Below are 21819 nucleotides of genomic sequence, written 5' to 3' on the forward strand. Positions count from 1 at the left end.
GTGTGTGTGTGTCTCTCTCTCTCTCTCTCCCTTTTTTTGGAGGGGGGGGGATTCGAGCAACGGAAAACAAGAGGGAGGGGAAGACACCCCCCAAACACACACACACACACACACAGAGAGGACTCACACGCACACACAACGCACCACAGCTTTGCACGAGTGAGTGAGTGAGTGAGAGAGAGAAAAACACACGATTGAAAAAAAAGCCCTCGATTTCCTGCCAAACTCTCCACAGTAACAACTGGGGGGAAGGGGGGGGGGAGGGGATGGTGGAGGGAAGGGGAAGGGGGGGGGGGGGGGGGAGTGGAGGATTCAACCATTGCTGGTCCCAACGCAGGCGGAAGGGGGTGGGAGGAGGGGTGTGTGTGCACAGCTGCACCGGTTAAGTTGTTTGCAACCAGGCGCAACGGAAAGAGAAGGTGTAATGCAAAGCATTAGCCGGAATCTGGTGCCGTCTATCATTCTCCGAGGCGTATTTTTAACCCAACTCTTTCATAACCTCCACACCACCTCCCTCCCTCCCCCCCCACTTCTCCTTTTTGCAACCGAATGGCTCCTTCCGCGCTTCCACCACAGCGAACGGCCGCGGAGGAAGTCCGCGAGCTGGAGCGGTCCATTCGAGCAGGATGTGGAGGGGGGACGACGACTGCTGAGGTCTAAAACAATTCCAACCTCCCTCCCCCCCAATTAACTCCACTGACGAAAGTTAGTGCACAAAAACATAATGCGTTTTTCAACTAATCCATTAGCAATTTACGGAGCCTTTTATCCGCCGGGAACTGATCGTTTCGCCCCCCCCCCCGCGCCAACAAGTGGTCGTGTCCCACTGGCTCTCTCCGGCTCGGCGGATGGAACAGTCCAAAGGGGCAAAGAGGGGGGAGGGGTTACGCGCAGCAAAATTTTGCGCAAATCCTTTTCAATCAAAACCTTCAGCAAAGTCGGGCCCCCGGAATAAACACTGTGTGGCTTCAGAAGGACGTGGAGGTGAATGTTGCGGCAAGTTCTTTGCGAGGACTTTCCTCTCACGACTGCATTCCCTCCCTCCCTCCCTCTCTGGTGTGGCTCAGTCCAGCCGAGCTGTCTCCCAGGTACCAAGTGGTGGTGGGGGAGGGGGAAGCGAGCGCGAGGCTCGGGGCAAACCACTGTCGGGCGTGAGGGGAGAACAGTCTATCACGGACACGGCATCGTTCTTTTCACAGCCGACAGGAGTGTGGCGATGGGCAGTGACTGACGCTCTGGATATCGTTGGGCTGACGACGGGCGTCAAGAATCGACCACGAGCCCTCGCATCGTCTTTTCCACTCCCGGCCCTCACCGCGCACCCCCCCCCCCTCCGCACCCGCGGTGTGTGGTGCGCTCCAGGTCTCCGGGGCGGAATTTGGCAGTTGGTCGCGAGGCGCAGAGTCGGTTGGGTCGCGGGTGAGGTGTGGCCGCGCTGCTCACACTCGTTGGGTGTTTGCACACTCGCTTAACACTGACACACTTGTACGCCTTCCTACACACACACACACGAGCTTCCGCCGTCTCACCCTTGCACCATGGCGGCCAGATACGATCGTGCCATCACCGTGTTCTCGCCCGACGGACATTTGTTCCAAGTGGAGTACGCGCAGGAAGCGGTGAAGAAAGGCTCCACCGCGGTGAGTGTGGTGGGGGAGAGAGAGAGAGAGGGGGGGGGGTGCCCGGCCCGAGGGTATCAACAACCCGGGGGGGGAGGGTAGGCCTGAACCCTGTGTGTGGTGGGGAGGGAGAGACGGGGAGGTTAGGCCCGCACCTGGAGTGCAGTGGTTGGAGCCCTCGCCTCGCAATCCGAGAGGGCCTGGGGGCCTGGGTCCCGGGGGCGAGGCCTCGAGACAAGTTTCCACGGCTGTTGGTGGGTCACCGCTGTGCGCGATTGGATGCGGTGTCATCTTCTTCTTCTTGTAGTTGTTGTTGTTGTTGTTGTTTCGCCCACAACGCCTACCGTCCCACTTCACTCGGCAGCACATTTCCGCGAAGCGCTCGTTTTGAGACGTCTCGACGACGTGATCGGGCAATTTGTCAAATGCAAAAGATTATTTGTTGTCGCTGTGTTTAAGGTTAGACCTGAACCCTATGAGGTTAGTGTGTAATGCTGGACGGGAAGGAGAGGGGAAGATTGGGCCACAACCCCACGGAGAACCCCATTCCCCCCCCCCCACACCCCTCATGGTGTGTTGTGTACAGGAGGGTCACATTTGTTCATGAACAGACTCTGTGCAAACAGGTGATGGTAAAGCGGAGGGGAAGCGAACTAAACAGTTAAGTGGGCAGTTCTGTAGAGTAAAGGTGCAGCTCATTGTACCACAGTGTCATTATACAGTTCATTGCGAGTGGGAGCAGTGGTTAGAGGATGTTGCACTTGTGTTGCATTCCTGTTTTCGTGCTACACTATCTCTAAAGGTTCCTTTTTTTNCTCCGCGACTTATTGCGATGAAGCCCGAGTCATCGTGGGATGACATTGGTGGGAAAGACCGTCGAATTTTGGAGTATTCATTCATTTTATTCGGCTTTTGGAGGTTTCTTTCGGTTGAAATTTTGAGTCGTGGTAGCCTCAATACTGGGATTGTACATTTATTTTTCGATTGACCTGTATATGCTCCATCAAAAAAGGGATTTTGCAGTTGCTTACATATTTAAATTTATTCATTTGAGGAAGTAATATAATAATTCTTGTGCCTTTTCACATCAGGAAGACATACAGTAATAATGATCTCAAAGCAGTTCACACGATTGGTTTCTTCATAAATATGCACTTTGTAGTAATTCTATTGGCATAACTGAATGCTGATTTTATCCAATTATTTAGTGGCTCGTATTTTAGATTAATGTTCATTGTTGTTGTTTTTGCCATTATATTCCACTGGGGCCAAGTACCACACATTTAAAGTACCCATGAACACTAACTTGACATTTACTTACAAAAGGAAATAAATCTATGCTTCGTTCAAATCATTTCAAGTGGTAATAATTCTGGACCGGTGCAAATTTGCAAGTGTGTAGAAATAAAACAATCTACAGTCCAAATCCCTGACTGTCCAGTGCCTTGGAACGCCCTCCCACGTGTAAGGTGCTATACAAATGTAATTTTGTATTGTATATTGTGTTTTTCTACAGCAAATGTACACTTTTTTACACTTGTAATCAATTTATTATTACTCCTTGAAAGGTTGGAATTCGAGGCAAAGATATTGTCGTTCTTGGTGTGGAGAAGAAGTCTGTTGCTAAACTGCAGGAAGAGAGAACTGTAAGAAAAATCTGTGCACTCGATGAACATGTCTGCATGGCATTTGCAGGTAACAGTTGATGTTTTTTTTGGTCAATTTGCTTTTGGTTTCCTCCTAAAATTTTATAAGTAATGGATATCAGTTTAAAAAAAACCTTAAATGTTCAATAAAATTGCATGTCATCCTATAAACCTCACACACTCGCCTTGACTCAGATATGTGAACAGCTCTAATTGTGATTTTATCTGTTCTTTATCACTTATATATGATTTTATCCATTTATTGCATGTTGTTTGTAGGGATGAACTCGGAGTTTGGGAAGTGCTAACCAAGTCATGATAATATCTGTATGTGGCTTCGTTGCCATGTTGGTGCAAGCAGCAATGCTCTTCGACGTGTAAGCAAGTCATTATGTGGAAGGATGCAAATTTTACATTTCACTTTCCCCAAATGATGAGTTGACTATTTCGGTCTTGCAGTCTAGTAGACAAGCAGAGACTTGATACTCACCTGCAAAGGGAAGGTAAATCAGAAGAATATGCAGACTTGGGGCCACTTCTAGCTTCTTGACACATAATGAATGTATTTCCCAAGCCATGTAATAATCAGGTGCACTGTGATGATCATAATCTAGTTTGATGTATTAATTGCACACTGTCAGTTTGAAGCCCCATGGAATTATTGTTGCAATCTGCATTAAGTAGATTAGCAAGATCAGAGGAAATATTTTGTAACATTGCCCACGAATATACAGTTAATTCACTTTACAGTATATTCTGTAAAGCGCTTTGAAACGTCTAGAAGACGTGATAAGACGCTATATCAAATGCAAGGATTATTATTTATGTAGCTCATGATATTTCACTGTGGAGATCAATTGTCAGTGTATACTTTATTCATAGGGTTGAACTGTTCAATCGTTCCTGGTTTGTATCTGTAAATAAATATTTATAAATAATAATCCTCATATTTGATTAGAGAGACAGCCTTTAGGGTTAGATAATTAATAGGCCTTTTAGATTAAAACTGTTTTCCTACACTACCCAGGTTTAAACAAGCACAATGGGCTATAATTTGCTAACGATGCCTCTATGTGGACTGAATGCTAATACAAAGTAAATTGTGGCTCGATCACAGGAAGTGGTGAATTGCCTTTTCTAGTGCTAAATTGTTATTAAAATTATAGTTAATTGGTTCCAGTGTCAACATAACCAAGTACTAACACGGATAAGGCAGCTGCTGGCCCAGTATCAGTGAACCTGTAGATTACAGGAAATGCTGTGTAATGGCTTCGGTGCACATCCTAGTAACAAGATTAAATTTGAAGCCTACCTTGTTCAATTACTGCTGGATGGAGTTAAATATGGGTGCTAAAGATACAAGTACAATGTTTTTTAGCTTGTGGTAAGATTTCTTGTTATTTGATTAGTTTTTTAAAAAAGGTGGTATTGTGTTGATTATAGAATTTCATCAATTTAATTTTTTTTTTTGGCATTGGAGCAGGATGCAGTTTTACAGTTTTTCTTAGTTATATGAATGTAACTGATATTACTCATATTATCTTTTTTGTAAATTAGCCTATACACTATTTTAGTTTTACAAAAACATTCAGAACACACATTTAACTCTTGACTGGGGAACAAATAAGAGTATGGGGAAGAGACAGTTGGGTAAGTGAAATTGAATGGATTGCTCTTTCAAAGAGCCAGCATAGATGTGATAGGCCTTCTTCATTCAGAACTCTGCAGCTCGTGTACTGTCCCGCACCAGGCTTCGGGACCACATCACTCCCACCCTCGCTCGCCTCCACTGGCTCCCCATCCCCCAGAGGATTGATTTCAAGATCCTCATCCTCACCTACAAGGCCATTCACAGCCTTGCTCCCTCCTACCTCTCCGACCTACTATCCCCCTACCTACCTGCCCGTACCCTCCGTTCCTCCGGCTCCGGTCTGCTCCACATCCCCCGCCCCAACCGCCCTACCATCGGTGGTCGGGCCTTCAGCCTCTCAGCTCCGAGGCTCTGGAACTCTATCCCTCAGTGCCTTCGCCTTGACTCCTCCCTTTCCTCCTTCAAGGCCGGTCTCAAAACCTTTCTCTTTGACCGAGCCTTCAGCTCCCCTCTCGACTCTCTTCCCCCTCCTCGCTCCCTCCCATCCCTCCCCTCACCCTGACCATTTCCCCCTCCTCGCTCCCTCCCTTCCCTCCCCTCACCCTGACCATTTCCCCCCTCCTCGCTCCCTCCCTTCCCTCCCCTCCCCTCACCCTGACCATTTCCCCCTGCTCGGGTCATGACCCAACTGTGCAGCGCCTTGGGACGTCCTCCTGACGTGAAAGGCGCTTTATAAATGGAATCTTGTTGTTGTTCACTTCTATAAATATCTATGGTTCTAAGTCAATAGAAACTTGCATCTGTGGATCAACAACAACAAGATTACATTTGTATAACGCCTTTCACGTCGGGCGGATGTCCCAAGGCGCTGATCAACTGGTTTTGTGCATTTTCAGCTTGCATGCTGTCACTGAAAAACACAAAGACAAGTGAATTCATCCATTGTGTGCTAAAGGTTAAAGTGTCAATTAAAGGCAAAGTCAAGAACTACAAACAAAGTAACATTTGGCATAACCAAGCACCAAGCCTAACCTTCCAAATGTCCTAATCCAGCGTGGAAATATTTCAGAACACTTCTGAAGCCAATGTTAAAGTATTAAAGCACAGTGTTAATGTAGAAAAAGCTAATCGATCAACCTTCTAAATTGGATAACAGAAGCGATGTTTTGCGTATCAGGCTTTCATGCTGAAATATTTGTAAGATAAATCTGGGTGGCCTAACTTTCAAATTTGGAAACCTCAGCAGTGGATTTTTGATTTTCTCTGGCTGTATAAATTTCTTAATTTGTCTTGTGTATTTTTACTGAGAACGTTTAGATTTTAGCATCAGAATCTGTTGAAGAACAAAGTCCAAGCATCAGAAAGCACTTTGAAATGGCCTCACACATTGAAAGATTCTTAAATGTAAATTGCATTACTTTTATTCCTCATTGAAATGTGTGGGAATAATAATGTTTTACAATGGTGAATATATACATGGTGTTAGTTCAGTTTAACTATGATATGACTATGGTATTATTTCAGGTCTAACAGCTGATGCTAGAATAGTAATTAACAGAGCCCGGGTGGAGTGTCAGAGTCACAAGCTTACTGTAGAAGATCCAGTGACTGTGGAGTACATAACTCGCTACATTGCAACTTTAAAGCAAGTAAGTGAGTTATTTTATTTTCTTCTTTTCCCTCATCACCAAAAATCTCCCTCAAGCTACATTGAGCAAGTAGCACCTCCTGACCTATCCACTAGGAGGGGCACAGAAGCAGCTGGAGCATTTGAATTATCATTGAAAATAAATTGTTTTATGCACAGAAGTTCATATTCTTCAAGAATCTCATTTGTATTTGTTGAGGTTTTTGGACACTACTTCTGCTTTTCCCCCCTCCCAGTTCACCTTAGTGAATTAAAATGTTTTGGTATGTTTATTTGGTATGTTTGGTATATTAATAAGTTACCACATACGAGCAGCTCCTTTACAACACAGTGATGTTCCATAGATGCAGAACGTTGCGTTAAATCGAAGTGTGGAAAAATAGTTATCTCTCGTGCCTGAATTGTTGATTATTTTAAGTCTTGCTGCACACGTGCACAAAATATTGGCTTCACTCAATGGTTTTTTCTGGGGTTTTTAGCGCTATACACAAAGCAATGGCCGCAGGCCATTTGGAATCTCTGCTTTGATTGTGGGGTTTGACTATGACGGCACACCGAGATTGTATCAGACAGATCCATCTGGCACATATCAAGCCTGGAAGGTAAATTGGCTCTTTTACTACACATATTTAAATATTTCATGATGTTTGGTATATAATTTCCTTTTATTCTCTAAAGATTTCCACTGATTTTCCTCTTAACTCCGTTTCTCTCCAGGTAGCTTGTGCTAGGGAATAGTTTGATGAATACAGCTGGTCTTCTACCATCTTGTCCAAAGTGTTTGCGCCTGATCAATGAGTAGTGCCCAAATGAGGACTAATGCATCACAGCTAAACTTAGACCTGTCACTGTAAAGGATCCATGTGGCCTGTTATTGGTGCTGTAACACTCTTATGATTTAGTGTAAGCAGTTTATCAGATTGCTGGCTAGTGCCCAGTATTTAGGAACTCTGGTTTATCTTCCCCTTGGCACTGATGACTGTTACAACATGTGAGCTAGGTTCAGCTAATTTAGTGTAGCCAAGTGATTGAAAAGGGAATCTTTTCTGCTTACCTGGTATATCGACAACAAATTACATTTGTATATCAGTCAAGTAAACAGCTCGTCAGCCCAGGCAGCAAGTCTACAAGGAAGTATGAACACACTTTTAAAAGGGATCACTGGATAATCTTCAAAAGTGGAAGTTTTTTTTATGTCCTTGCCTCCCTTCGCCCATGCTGAGGTGAATATCCCACTGGTGTCCGATCTGAGATCAGTTAACTCCGCACACAGTTGTCCTTTATCATTCAGAAATTACGCCAGGCTTTTTGCCCACTGCAGCTTTGGGGAAGAACCCTGTATCTTGATTCTTAATGTCGCTTTCAAACTGAGATACGTGCATATTGCGGCGTTATAAAATGTTAGAACCATAAAAATCCAAAGCACATAAGAAGGCCATTCAGACCATCATGTTTATGCTGTCTATTTTAAAGAGCAATCCTTTCTGTCCCATTTACTTTTCTTTTTCACCATTCCCCTGTAAATAAATAACTTAGATATCCATCCAGTTCCATTTTGAAAGTTAATATAAATTCTGTGTCAACCACCACTCCTGGCAATGCATTCCATATGATAACAACTTGCATTTATATAGCATCCCTCACACCGGGTAGTGTCCCAGAGAGCTTAACTCCCAGAGATAACAACTCTGTGGAAAATAAAATTCTCCTAAGCTCCCCATTTGCTCATTAAAGAGCTCTGGAATGTTAGCTTACATGAGGCGAGCTATATAAATGCAAGTTGTTGTTTTAAATTGATGCCCTCAAGTCACTGACTCACTGACCAGTGGAAATAATTTTTCCATATTGACTATCAAAATCGTTAATCATCTCTATCAAGTCACTTCTCAGCCTTCTTTGTTAAACTCTTCACCAACTGACTGAATTTAAAGAAACTTACAAATTGTTGGTGCAGTTTTCTTTTATAATACATGGCTACCAAAGTTCAACTACATTTCTTGTTTACTGTAAATTATGCAATGTAGGAAATCATGCATGTCTGAAACTTTGTATCTCTTCAGCCAGTAACTTCTAAAATATAAAAATATAGGAATTATTTTGAGAGTGGCGCGTAACTGCATTTTTGATCGAATAGGCAAATGCTATCGGTCGAAGTGCTAAGACAGTCCGAGAATTCCTTGAAAAGAACTACACAGATGAAGCTATTGCATCTGATAATGACACCATCAAGCTGGCAATCAAGGCTCTACTGGAAGTGAGTGAGACACTAATCACCATATAAGTTTTCCTTATTTGGAAAAATAAGTACTCCATTGTTTGGCGTTGATGCAGTGTACTATTTCCACTTTAGCAAAACAGTACATGGGTGGTATCTAGTACTGAACATTGGCTACAGGTGTTGAACATCAGTCTTGAATTTTAAGAACTATTCTTCTCATCTACTGAACCTTTGAAATTTCTATTGCTGGAAATTAACTGATCATCCCACCAGTTTGCTTTAGAAATGCCACTGCAGCTGAAAAACAGTTCTCTCCTTAATTGAACACTCTGCCTGATTCTGGAGTACTGGGAGCTGGTGGTATGATGTAACTGCTAAATACTGCACCATTCAGTTCAGTATAACCACAGTACAGTTTACATTTATACAGACAATGCTGTTCACATCGAGAGTACACCTCAAAGCAGTTGATAATCCTGGGGGTGGGAGCTTTAGTGAATCTAAAGAAATTGATTGTGAAAGAAGTGGAAAAGGATATAATTGAAAAGAAAATGAAATGGGAAAACACGTGGCTAAAACGGTTATGAAAGTAATCCTGGTTGCTAAAGAGAAAAATCACTTTCTTATGATTGAACCTGGACTTTTCCATAAATAAAATCCAGAAAATAACTTTCCAGCTGAGAAACGTTGCAATTTAGTGTTTCAGTTTTGTCATGGGCAGTGATTTTATGCTATAATTTTAGGTTGTGCAGTCTGGCGGGAAAAACATTGAACTGGCTGTGATAAGAAGGAATCAGCCACTGAAGGTAAGTAAAGTTATACGAATGTGGTATATATCCAAATGGTATATAAAATGATTGCTCAGAGAAGTTCAAAATGTACATTAGCATGGTTTGTCTACAGCAACCAGAATATAAATGCCAACAGAGAGAGGTATCTTAAAGCATCAAGTAGAAAAGTTTTTTTCTCTCTCTCCCTCTCTGTTTATTCACAACATGCAAACAATGGATCCATTATTTAGTGGAGGGGATAGATCTTTTGAAAATCAGTTGGAGAGCTCCTTACACTAATTTTATTCGCTGAGGATGTGTGATCTTCTCCTATCATGTAAAAATCCAATCTGAAGAGCTTGTTGTTGGAGTCTTCAGTGAACAAAGCAATTTGTCTGACTCCAAATCAAAGATAGAAAGTGTAGGGAGCAAGGCTTTAAGCAAGGTATCTGGAGGATAATCTACTTAATAATTGTAAGTGTTGAACTGATTGTCTATGAACCTTTCACTGTCCTTTTTTATTCTCATTTGTTGTGGAGATTCAATTGGCGATGAGTTAATATGATAATTCTTGCATTTCGTATAGCATCTTTTACCTTGAGAGGAAAGTACTTCCCAGGGTATAATGTGAAACAACTGAATTTTATGGACATATGCTGCAGGCAATTTGCAGCAGGAATGTTCCACATATAGCTATGAAATGAATGTCCAATTTTTTTTAATCATATCATAGTTAATCAAATAAAAATGTGTTCACTCAATCCACCACTGTTTGTGGGACACCTGCTGTACACAATTGGTTGCTGCGTTTCACCCACAAAATAGACAATCCACTTTTCAATATATTCTGTGAAGCCCTTTGAGACTTCTCAAGGACATGGTAAGGCGCTATATTAAATGCAAGGATTATTATATTCATCCGGGATCAGCACCTCCAACTATGCAGCCAACACACCCCAAATCTCGATGTGGGCTTTAATCCACGAACGTCTTACTTGGCAGCAAAAGTACTACCAACTGAGCTAGACTGACAAACTATGGAAATATAGTGAGTGGATTTGACATAAAGCAATAAAAACACTACTTTTTTATATGGGTTTTATTTTATATATTTGGAACATCTGACCGTAGGTGCCAGTAGCAGATATAGCAATCGTTGCATTTGGTATAGTGCTATTCATGTCTTCTAGACGTCTCAGCGCACTTCACAGAATGTACTGTGAAGGGAATTGACTGTATTTATGGGTGAAACACAGCAGCCAATTGCGCACAGCAGTGTCCCACAAACAGTCGTGGACTAAAATGACCAATTGTATTACGTTTTTTTTCTTGAGGGATTATTATCAAGCGTGTGGAGTCAGATAACTTGCCTAAGGTTTTGCCCTGCTGGGACTCGAACCCATGTCTCTCGCTTGCAAGGCGAGTGCTCTAACCATTGAGCTGCAGGACTCCTATTCAACTCTGGGGGAAAAAAAGCTCCTGAGCTACAGAACCAAGATATTGTTCACATTGCTCCATAGATTTGATGTGCTGATAAAGTGCCTGACAGATCATGTGTATGTGTAACCAAATTCATTACAGTAAGTTAATTACCAGAAAGTCATAGTCAGTAAGTATGATATAGTAATATGGCCAAGAATAGCGGCGTTTAGCTATGACTGAAACTATAATCTTTCTTTTACAGCTCTTAGATCCTAAAGAAATAGAAACATTTGTAGCAGAAATTGAAAAGGAGAAAGAAGAAGAAGTTGAAAAGAAGAAACAGAAGAAATCAACTTAAATATATACAAATAGCAATGTTGTGTATGCTACTAATAGACTTTAGTACCTTACCAACTTATAATTGCATGGCAAACAACATACTAAGAGACTGTATATTTTCAGGTATTTTCTGTGGGCTTTTCCGCTCCCTTGTGCCTCCTGTGCCCCACACCATCTCTGGTTGAGGTGGTATGACACATTTCCACAGGTTACTTTTGTTAGAAATTGTTGTCCGTTCTGAGACCAGCCCAGTGGAGAATCTTCATCCAGTTGAGTTTGGCAACTGCAGAGTTGGCATCAAACCCACTATACGGTTCAAGAGATGCAGTGCCCTACTGTGACTATATAGCATTTCTCTAAATAAAGCTACCAATCTCCAGAGCTATTGAGTCGCTAGGATACAGTAATATGAAGAATATTTTCTTGATTTTTTCAGAGCTGCCAACCATGTGGGTGAAAGGAGGACTGTAACCTCCAATCCTACTGCATCATCTATTATACACCATGTGTAAAGTCAGATGTACAGCGAAGTGCACAGTTGCTCTTAAAATAGAATGAACAAATAAAAAGCCTTTGATTGATTTTGAATGGTGGTTAATAACACGATTAAGGGCACCAGTAATGTGAACTTCTGCAATTACACATGGTGCCTGATGAGAGTCTACAGTCTTGTGTTGATGAAGGCCAGAATGTTGAGGAAATATCATGCCACTTATAGATTTACTAAAACTGAGAATGGAATTAATAGTTTATTCAGGAAAACTGGGATGTAAATGTAACCTCACATCACAATGAGTAAATACTTTCTGGTGTGGTATTGAGATATTCAGGCAAAGCAAGTTCAGCTTGGTTTGTGTTGTTAGTCGACTTCACCAACGGTACTGCAATTATTCTGTGTCGCACTGCAGGAAAAGGGGAAAAATCATTCGGTCTCCCTTTACTAGTTGCTATCTAGTGATTGTGTATCCATGTTGCGGATATCAGAACAAGATCAGTTGTAATTTGATTAAATAGTCTGCCTGCCAGCACTTGATCCCAAGGCTTGTCTCTCAAGCATGGGCACTTGGGAAGGTAGCAGAGAACTGCTAGAGTCTGTGGAGCATGAGTGACGGTATTCAAGAGAACGAGAGGATGAGAGTAAACAACATTGTGGGGCACTGCATTTGTAATTTTTTAATCAAGAAATGCAAAACATTTAGTACAATATTTTCTGACTTATGATAAGCTGTAGTGTAGATTGGTGTATTTCTCATAATTTTGATTTGCACACTTTGTTTTCTGTGCAAATTTGAAGCTGTGGTTACATTTGGTTCAAAAAAAATATTTTTCTCACGGATAACAAATAAAGATTTAAAATCGTGGTTTCTATTGGTACTCTGTTCCTCCATGTAAGGGCATTTGTGTATGTGTGTGTGTATATATATATATGTAAAATTATTGATTTATAATTGGTCATAATAATAATACTTGCATTTGATATAGCACCTTATGTTGAGACGTCTCAAAGTGCTTCACAGCATATACTGTTAAGTGAATTGACTGTATTTTTTGGGGTGAAACATGGCAGCCAATTGCGCACAGCAGCATCCCACAAACTCGTGGATTAAGTGACCAAATTATTATTTTTTGAAGGGATTATTACCCTCAGAAAAGTGACCTGCCAAATAATTGACAACAGGGTTCCTATTTACTGCTAGGTAAACAGGTGTGTGTAGGAAGGAAACTTGCCCAGTTTCGTCCTACCGAGAATCGATCCCAGGTCCTCACGTGTGAGGCAAGTGCTTTTAACAATTGAGCCGTCCTAACTCTTATCCTTCACAAGCTCCAGAACCGCAGCTTCTGACCTCTTCCCTCACCTGCTCTGTGAGCCCATCACCTCGCCTGGCCCCAGCTCCAGAGGACAGAGTTCAAAATCCTCATCCTCGCCTTCAAGCCCCTCCATGGCCTTGCCCCTACCTACCTGTGTGACCTGCTAACCCCACGTCAACCTCTCCGCTCAGCCTACTCCACGTCCCCTGCCCGGCCTGCCCCACGATCGGCAGTTGGGCCTTCAGCCTCTCTGCCTAGAAGTCTCCTCTTGATTGATTGTATCACTGTGGATGCCTTGTTGCTTTACCAAAGCTTAAATGACTGTTTTATCTCCTTATTGCCACGTGGAAAATTTTGTACAGACAAGGAAATTTATGCTGTGATTAAAGCGAGGTGAAGGTGACTGTTACCTCATTAACACGCCCTCGTCGCATACACGCACGCCTCCCTTAGAAAATACCGTATAATAATTCTTACTCTTTCACATTAGGGTATCTTAAAAGGCTTCGCTACTGTGGATGTTCTCTATAAGCACAATAATTGTGTTGTGGGTGAATGCAGCAGCTGATCTGCTCACAGCAAGCGGCCAGGAAGTGAATGATAAAATTTATCGGGGAGGAGAATTGTCGACCAGGACGGCTGGGAGAAACTCCCTTTTTGAATGGGATTTTTTCAGCTGAAGATGCTCAAGATCTCATGGCAACATTCGAAGAGAGTTTCTCTCGGTGTCCTGACAAACAATTACCCCCTTCTCTGGGGGTGGGGAGGATAATGCTGACACACAAGCTCTTTGTAGGATTTTGCTGTGAATTGCAGGGACTGTGTATTTTCTAATCCTTGCATTTCATGTTAAGACATCTCAAAGTGCTTCACACTAGTTTATTGCTATTGAATCGCAAAATAGCATCTCTGATCAATACAACATAGATTTTGTCAAGTTTTTCATCCTTACCTAACACATGGTGCTGTAAAATATTGCGCTTAGTGTGTCAGCCCGGGTCAATCGGAAGCACTCTCATCTCTCGAGTCAGAAGGTTGCCCCACATTGGGTCTTTCAACTTGGTCTAAGCTCCAGGTGTGCTGTATTGTTAGAGGTGCCGTCTTTCTGATGAGACTTTAAACCGAGGTCCCGACTGCCTGTTCAGGTGGATGTTAATGCGTTATTCGAATAGAGAAGTTTTTCCCGGTGTCCCGGGCAACAATGACTCAGCTAAAATTGTTCATTTTTGTGGGACGTTGCTGTGCGCAAACGGGCTGCCCCATTTGCCTACAAAATACACAGTCCCCGCAATTCACAGCAAAATCCTATAAAGTGTTTTGAGAGGTTTCGATGACATTGTAAGACCGACACTATATCAAATGGAAGAATTACTGTTATCAGAAGTTAACAACACTGCTTTTAAATAGCACCTTTCACGTCGAGCAAATATCTTGCAGAGCTTTACAGTGATGGGGGTTGACACCCAGAGTGGGGCATGATGGTGGTAGGAGTGTTCAAAGAGGTAGGATTTAAGACAGAAAACGATTGGAGGGCGGAGAAGTAAGAGGCTAAGAACTGAAGGCTCAGCAACCATTGGTGGCATGGAGAGTGCGGGCCACACACAGCAAGCCAGACCTAGTCATAATAAAATTAATCCTTGCTTTTGACGTAGGGCCTATCACATCATTGAGACATCTCAAAGCACTTCACAGAATATACTGTAAGGTGAATTGACTATATTTTGTGGGTGAAACGCAGCAGCCAATTGCAAACAGCAGTGTCTCACAGATAGTCATGGATTGAGTGACCAATTTTTTTTGTAGGGATCATTACCCCTGGAAAGCGATCTGCCAATTGACTCACAACTGGGTTAGCTGAGCAGAAGGGGGTGAGCAGAGATTCCGCCTTTATATCCATCTTCAAACCTCACTTTACATAGGTGGAACTCTGCGTCTGGTTTGGACACTCCTAAACTGACCAATTAAGACTCAGCAAGTCTCTCCAGGTGTCCTGGCCAACAATTCCCCCAGATACAAATTGGTGATTCACTGACCCACCTCGGACATCACAGCGGAAGCTGATCCTTTCTGGACACAAGGTGCATGTGTACGCACTGTCCGGCAGGAGTCCGCACAGTGATCTTTTGTTCTCCAACCCACTGCTGCAGAGGACACGATAAGCACCCCATCTGCTGCCTTGGGTCAGGAAAGCTAAACCAACGCAGGAATCAAGCCTGTCAACTTCTAGGTCACGGCCTAGTGCTTCACCAGGCATTGCAATGCCCTTTGCTCCTGTAGAGTGTTGCTTAGAGCACTCGGCTGGCAAGGGAGAGGAACCCAGGATCGATTCCCGGTCAGGGCGAAACCTTAGGCACGTTTCTTCACTCCAAATGCCTCTGTTTACCCAGCAGTAGGTAGGAACCCGGTTGTTCGTCGATTGGCGGATCGCTTTTCGGGAAAGTTGATAAATTTAAAGATCAAAGAGCAATTTTCTTTCAGCAATGCAACCAAATGCGGCCCACTTCAAAACATAAATGATAACGATAACAATCCCTGCCTTTGACGTAGCGCCTTATCGGGTCTTCCAGACGTCTCAAAGCGCTTCACGGAACATACTGTAAAGTGGAGCGACTGTATATTTGTGGTCGAAACGTGGCAGACAATTGCGCGCAGCAGCGTCCCACGAACAGTCTGGGATTGAAACCTCTACGTTTGGGAGCAATTTGCGATCGTTTTTCTTAACGCGGGCGTATAAAGCGCCTCACGCTGATGCCCTGAGCTGGGACCGTGATATTGCAATCGTCCTCTTGCTCTCGTCTCCAGCTCGGTCCCTTGTGATCTGATCCATTGCAGGCGTTCCTGGACTCTGGCATTGGGGGGGGAGTGGGAGAGATTCCTGTGCTCAGTGCAGCCCAACCCTTGAGCTCATCTCCTGTTATAAGAGGTGGCAAAGGCATCGCCCACTGCTGCTCCTCACACACACACACACACATTGAGAGAGGAAGGAGCAGTGAGTAAAAAACACAGGAGCACAACTGCAACACAATCCCCTCCACACTAGAGAAACCCCCTGAAAGAGGTAAAAGGAGAGAGAGAGAGGGAGGAGGGGGGGGGAGGGATGCAGTCACAGGGAGACATAGACTCAAAGAGAGACACACACAAACATACATAGATACAGAGAGGTATCTCTACACAGAGAGACAGATACAGAGAGATATCTATACACAGAGGCAGATATATATATATAGAGAGAGAGAGAGAGAGAGAGAGACATAGAGAGAGAGGCAGATATATATACACAGAGAGAGAGGGAGAGAGAGACATAGAGAGAGAGGCAGATATATATATAGAGAGAGACAGATATACATAGAGAGAGAGAGAGGGGGGGAGGGAGGCAGAGAAAGAGAGAGATACAGAGAGAGATATACAGAGAGAGAGGCAGATATACATATATATAGAGAGAGAGAGGGGGGGAGGGAGGCAGAGAAAGAGAGAGATACAGAGAGAGATATACAGAGAGAGAGAGAGAGGCAGATATACATATATAGAGAGGAGAGAGGGGGAGGGAGGTAGAGAAAGAGAGATACAGAGAGAGCTATACAGAGAGAGAGAGGCAGAATCAGAGAGAGATATACAGAGAGAGAGAGATACATATATATATATATAGAGAGAGAGAGAGAGAGACAGAATTACACAGAGAGTCAGACACACTCTCAAGTTGCTCGAAGAAAAACTCCCCTCAGAGAGAGAGAGAGAGTGAGTGTGAGAGAGAGAGAGTGAATCAGAGAGGGTGAGTGTGCGAGAGAGAGAGAGAGAGAGTGTGAGAGATAGAGATAGAGAGAGAGAGGGGGAGTCATGTGTCAGACGCTTCCTCTCTCAGCTCCACCTGTGCGCGACAGAAGCCACTGACTGCAGCCGAGGAGAGAGGGAGGAGAGGAGAGAGAGGGAGGAGAGGAGAGAGAGAGAGGGAGGAGAGGAGAGAGAGAGAGGGGGGGAGAGGGAGAGAGAGAGAGGAGAGAGAGAGAGGGAGGAGAGAGAGAGAGGGAGGAGAGGGGAGAGAGAGTGAGAGAGAGGGGGGAGAGGAGAGGAGAGAGAGAGAGGGAGAGAAGGAGGAGAGGAGAGAGAGAAAGGGAGAGAGGGAGGAGAGGAGAGAGGGAGGAGAGGAGAGAGAGAGAGGGAGAGAGGGAGGAGAGGAGAGAGAGAGAGGGGGAGAGAGGGAGGAGAGGAGAGAGAGAGAGGGAGAGAGGGAGGAGAGAGAGAGAGGGAGAGAGGGAGGAGAGGAGAGAGAGAGGGAGAGAGAGAGGAGAGGGAGAGAGAGAGAGGGAGGAGAGGAGAGAGAGAGGGAGAGAGAGGGAGGAGAGAGGAGAGAGAGAGGGAGGAGAGAGGAGAGAGAGAGGGAGGAGAGAGAGGAGAGAGAGAGAGGGAGTGTGAGAGAGAGGAGAGGAGAGAGGGAGGAGAGGAGAGGAGAGGAGGGAGAGAGGGAAGGAGAGAGAGAGAGAGAGAGAGACACGAGACGCGCCGCTCTCTGGTTCACTCCGACCCCGATGCAGAATGTGAGCTGCGGCTGAGAGGGAGGGGGAGGGAGCGCGAGTGCGGCCCGCGAGCCGGAGTGCGGCCCGCGAGCCGGAGCGCGGCCCGCGAGCCGGAGTGCGGCCCGCGAGCCGGAGTGCGGCCCGCGAGCCGGCGGTTGCAGAGGGAGCCCGGCCTCCCGCGCCCCGCGCCCCGCCGCTGCCTCCTCTCGGCGCCCGGCACCCGCTGGGCGGCGCGGCACTGCGCTGCGCGGCACTGCGCGGCAGGAGGCGAGGCCACGGGGCAGAGGGGAGAGGCCACGGGGCAGGTGCGAGGCCAGCGATGCCACTCACCGCATGATGCCCTCTGCCGACTCCCCGGACCACGTGCATGAGACTGGCAACACCCAGCACCCGACTGGCAACACCCAGCACTTGACTGGCAACACCCAGCACCCGACTGGCAACACCCAGCACCCGACTGGCAACACCAGCACCCCTGCACCCCCCGACTGGCAACACCCAGCACCGGGCCCCGCCCGACTGGCAACACCCAGCACCCGACTGGCAACACCCAGCACCCCCTGACTGGCAACACCCAGCACCCGACTGGCAACACCCAGCACCCGACTGGCAACACCCAGCACTTGACTGGCAACACCCAGCACCCGACTGGCAACACCCAGCACCCGACTGGCAACACCCAGCACCCGACTGGCAACACCCAGCACCCGACTGGCAACACCCAGCACCCCCTGACTGGCAACACCGAGCAGCCGCTGACTGGCAACTGTTCCAGTAGGAACCCTGACAACTGCAATCCGGGCAACAGAGACACGCAGACTGGCAACAGTGAGTACCCCCAGACTGGCGATTGCAATCCGGGCAACAGACACCCCCAGACAGGCAACAGCAAACAACCACAGACTGGCAACTGTCCCAGTAGGAACCCTGAGACTGACAAAGGCCCACCCCAGACTGGCACCAGCCACCCGGGCAAAAGCCACCCCCAGATTTGCAAGAATTACCTCCAGACTAGCAGCAATGCAGGCAACAGAGACTCCCAGCCTGGCAACGGACACCTCCAGACTGGCATCAGCAATCTGGAAGGCAGGAACCCTGAGACTGGCAAAGGGGGGCCCCAAACTGTCAACTGCAATCCGGGCAACGGAGATCAGCAACCTGGCAACAGAGACGCCCAGACTGACGATAGCAATCCTGGCAGCAAAGACCCTGACACTGGCAACGGCAATCCAGGCAGCAGGGTTCTCCAGACTGGCAATACTGAACCCCGGGCTGGCAACACAGATTCCTGGGCTCGCAATACAGACCCCCCGACTGGCAACACAGACCCTCGGGCTGGCAACACAGACGACAGGGCTGGCAACACAGACGACAGGGCTGGCAACACAGACGACAGGGCTGGCAACACAGGCGACAGAGCTGGCAACACAGACCCCCAGGCTGGCAACACAGACCCCCAGGCTGGCAACACAGACCCCCGGGCTGGCAACACAGACCTCCGGGCTGGCAACACAGACCATCCGACTGGCAACAATGCCCCCTGGGTTGGCAACACAGACCCCCCGACTGGCTGCACAGACCCCCAGACTGACAACAATGACCCCCAGACTGGCCGCGCAGACCCCCAGACTGGCAATAGCAATCCGGGCATCAGAGCCCCTTGGAATGGCAACAACAATGCGGGCAATGGAGCCCCCCGGACTGGCAACAACAATCTGGGTAACAGAGACCCGCAGTCTGGCAACAGAGACCTCGAGAGTGGCATTAGCAACCCGGGCAACAGAGACCTCGAGAGTGGCATTAGCAACCCGGGCAACAGAGACCTCGAGAGTGGCAGTAGCAACCCGGGCAATAGAGACCCGCAGCCTGGCAACAGAGACCTCGAGAGTGGCATTAGCAACCAGGGCAACAGAGACGTCAAGAGTGGCATTAGCAACCCGGGCAACAGAGACATCAAGAGTGGCATTAGCAACCCGGGCAATAGAAACCTCGAGAGTGGCATTGGCAACCCGGGCAATAGAGACCCGCAGCCTGGCAACAGAAACCTCCAGAGTGCCATTAGCAACGCGGGCAACAGAGACTTCCAGAGTGGCAGTAGCAAGCCGGGCAATCGAGACCTGCAGTCTGGCAACAGAAACCTCGAGAGTGGCAGTAGCAACCCAGGCACTCGAGACCTCGAGAGTGGCATTAGCAACCCGGGCAATAGAGTCCCGCAGACATGCAACAGAGACGCCCAGACTGGCAATAGCAATCCGGGCCACGGAGCCGTGCAGCCTGGCAGCGGGAGCCATGGGTGTGAGGCGGGGGTTGCCGGTGTGGTCAGCACTGGCCGGCACAGCCTGCAGCCCGCGGCAGCTCTCCTCGCCTCCCCAGGGCTAAGCGGCAGGGCTGGGGCGGGCCAGCCTCCCCCTCCGCCTCCGCCGCCTGGCATGGTGCAATCTGTGCCGGGCACCCTGCGGGGGGCGCAGGCGGCTCAGGGTTTGGGGGGCACGGCAGTGCTGCCCACCACCTGCCCGCTCCCCAACAGCGGCAATAGCAACAGCAACGGTAACAGTAACAAGTCTCCCGGCTCCAACACCAACACCGCAGCCACTGCTGGGCAGAGGACACTCACTGCCATCTCCTCACCACTGGTCAACCAGACCCCAACCCCCACCGTCATCACTACATCATCATCATCGTCGTCAATATCGCTAGTACACAACCTCCAGATCCCTCCAGGTAAGTAAGGACAGTCACTGTGTTGCGCTCGCTCACTCATACTCACACGTCTCTCGCTCACTCACTCACACTCACGTCTCACACATGTCTCATTCACACTCACATCTCTCTCGCTCACTCACACACACGTCTCTCTCGCTCACTCACTCACACACATGTCTCACTCACTCACACTCGCGTCTCTCTCACTCACACTCACACATGTCTCATTCACACTCACACGTCTCCCTCGCTCACTCACACACACGTCTCTCTCGCTCACTCACTCACACACATGTCTCACTCACTCATTCACACTCACACGTCTCTCTCGCTCACTCACACACACGTCTCTCTCGCTCACTCACACTCACACATGTCACTCACTCACTCACACTCACACATGTCTCTCACTCACTCACACTCACACATGTCTCTCACTCACTCACACTCACACATGTCTCTCTCGCTCACTCACTCACTCACTCACTCACACTTTGTAAACTTTTTTTTAAACCAAAGGTTTTTATTGTGAGTGTAAGAAGAGAACTACACACACACACGCACTCACACTTTGCAAACTTGTCTTTATTTTTAAAACAAAGTGCTTATTGTGGGTGAGTTGCATACGTTTGGCAAACTTGTTTTTTTTAAAAAATATTGTGAGTCGCACACACACACACACACACACACTTTGCTAACTTGCTTTAAAGAAGATTTTATGCTGTGTGTTTTTTTGTGGAGGCGGTTATGTGTGTGTGAGTGAGTTGTGCAGTTTTTTTTAAAAAGAAGGTTTTATTGTGAGTGTGAGAAAGACTTGCGCATACACACACGCACACACACACACACACACTTTGCAAACTTGTTTTTTTAACTGTGAGTGAGACTGGTGTGTGTTGTGTGTGTATATACGTGTGAGGGCAATCAGACATGTGTTAAGAATACCTTCCATAAGTCCCCATGGTTACATAATGCTCCCTCCTTGGTTTCTCTCGGTCTCACTGTCTTTCTTTCTTCCTCTCTCTCTGTTTCGTTTTACTGTGTTTTTGACTCGGGCAAACCCATTTCAGTGAAGTGTCTTTTTTTCCCCTCTCACCACCCCCCACCCACCCAAAAAAAACCAATATATATATACAGCCCTTTGCTTTTCTCAGCTTGTGAATTATTAATTGCCCGAGACTGCAAATTGTAATACATTGACACGTACTGCATTTAACGTTTAGAAGTTTTTTTTAACTTTAAATGTAACTTCTACCTGTTAAAAGTGTACATTTATACAAAATGACACCTCGGGAGAACGTCCCAAGGCTCTGGAGGGTCAGGGATTTGGACCCGAGCTGGGGTGGTGGGGTGTTGGGATCAGGAGGGGTGGAGGACCAGGTGGAGGTAGGGGTAGGAGGGTGACCGAAGGTGCAGTCGAAGAGGAGCATCTTGAGACGTGCTTTGAAGGAGGCGAGGGTGGGAGCGAGGCGAAGGGAGTGTGGGAGGGAAGGGAAATGCAAAGTCATCCACCTCGGTAGCAAAAACAGTAGAGCGGCTTATTTTT

The 21819-nt window shown here is 46.6% G+C and overlaps 2 protein-coding genes across 2 annotated transcripts in view; both read left to right on the forward strand.

Moving 5' to 3' along the window:
- Positions 1 to 1383: 1383 nt before the first annotated feature.
- On the forward strand, positions 1384 to 12614 carry psma8 (proteasome 20S subunit alpha 8). Its single transcript, NM_001292788.1, is given in 7 exon segments — positions 1384 to 1640; positions 3188 to 3314; positions 6381 to 6505; positions 6984 to 7106; positions 8639 to 8758; positions 9466 to 9528; positions 11177 to 12614. Coding segments are annotated over 7 exon segments (756 nt in total). The 5' UTR covers positions 1384 to 1538; the 3' UTR covers positions 11273 to 12614.
- LOC103179743 (mucin-5AC) overlaps positions 12309 to 21819 on the forward strand; it is an 84057-nt gene continuing 74546 nt past the window's right edge. The window contains 3 exon segments of the mRNA XM_042331695.1: positions 12309 to 12324; positions 17592 to 17840; positions 17961 to 20294. Of these exon segments, the coding sequence (XP_042187629.1) occupies positions 12309 to 12324; positions 17592 to 17840; positions 17961 to 20294 (2599 nt within the window).

Source organism: Callorhinchus milii, unplaced genomic scaffold, assembly GCF_018977255.1.
Source record: "Callorhinchus milii isolate IMCB2004 unplaced genomic scaffold, IMCB_Cmil_1.0 Scaffold2, whole genome shotgun sequence".
Taxonomy (NCBI): Eukaryota; Metazoa; Chordata; class Chondrichthyes; order Chimaeriformes; family Callorhinchidae; genus Callorhinchus; species Callorhinchus milii.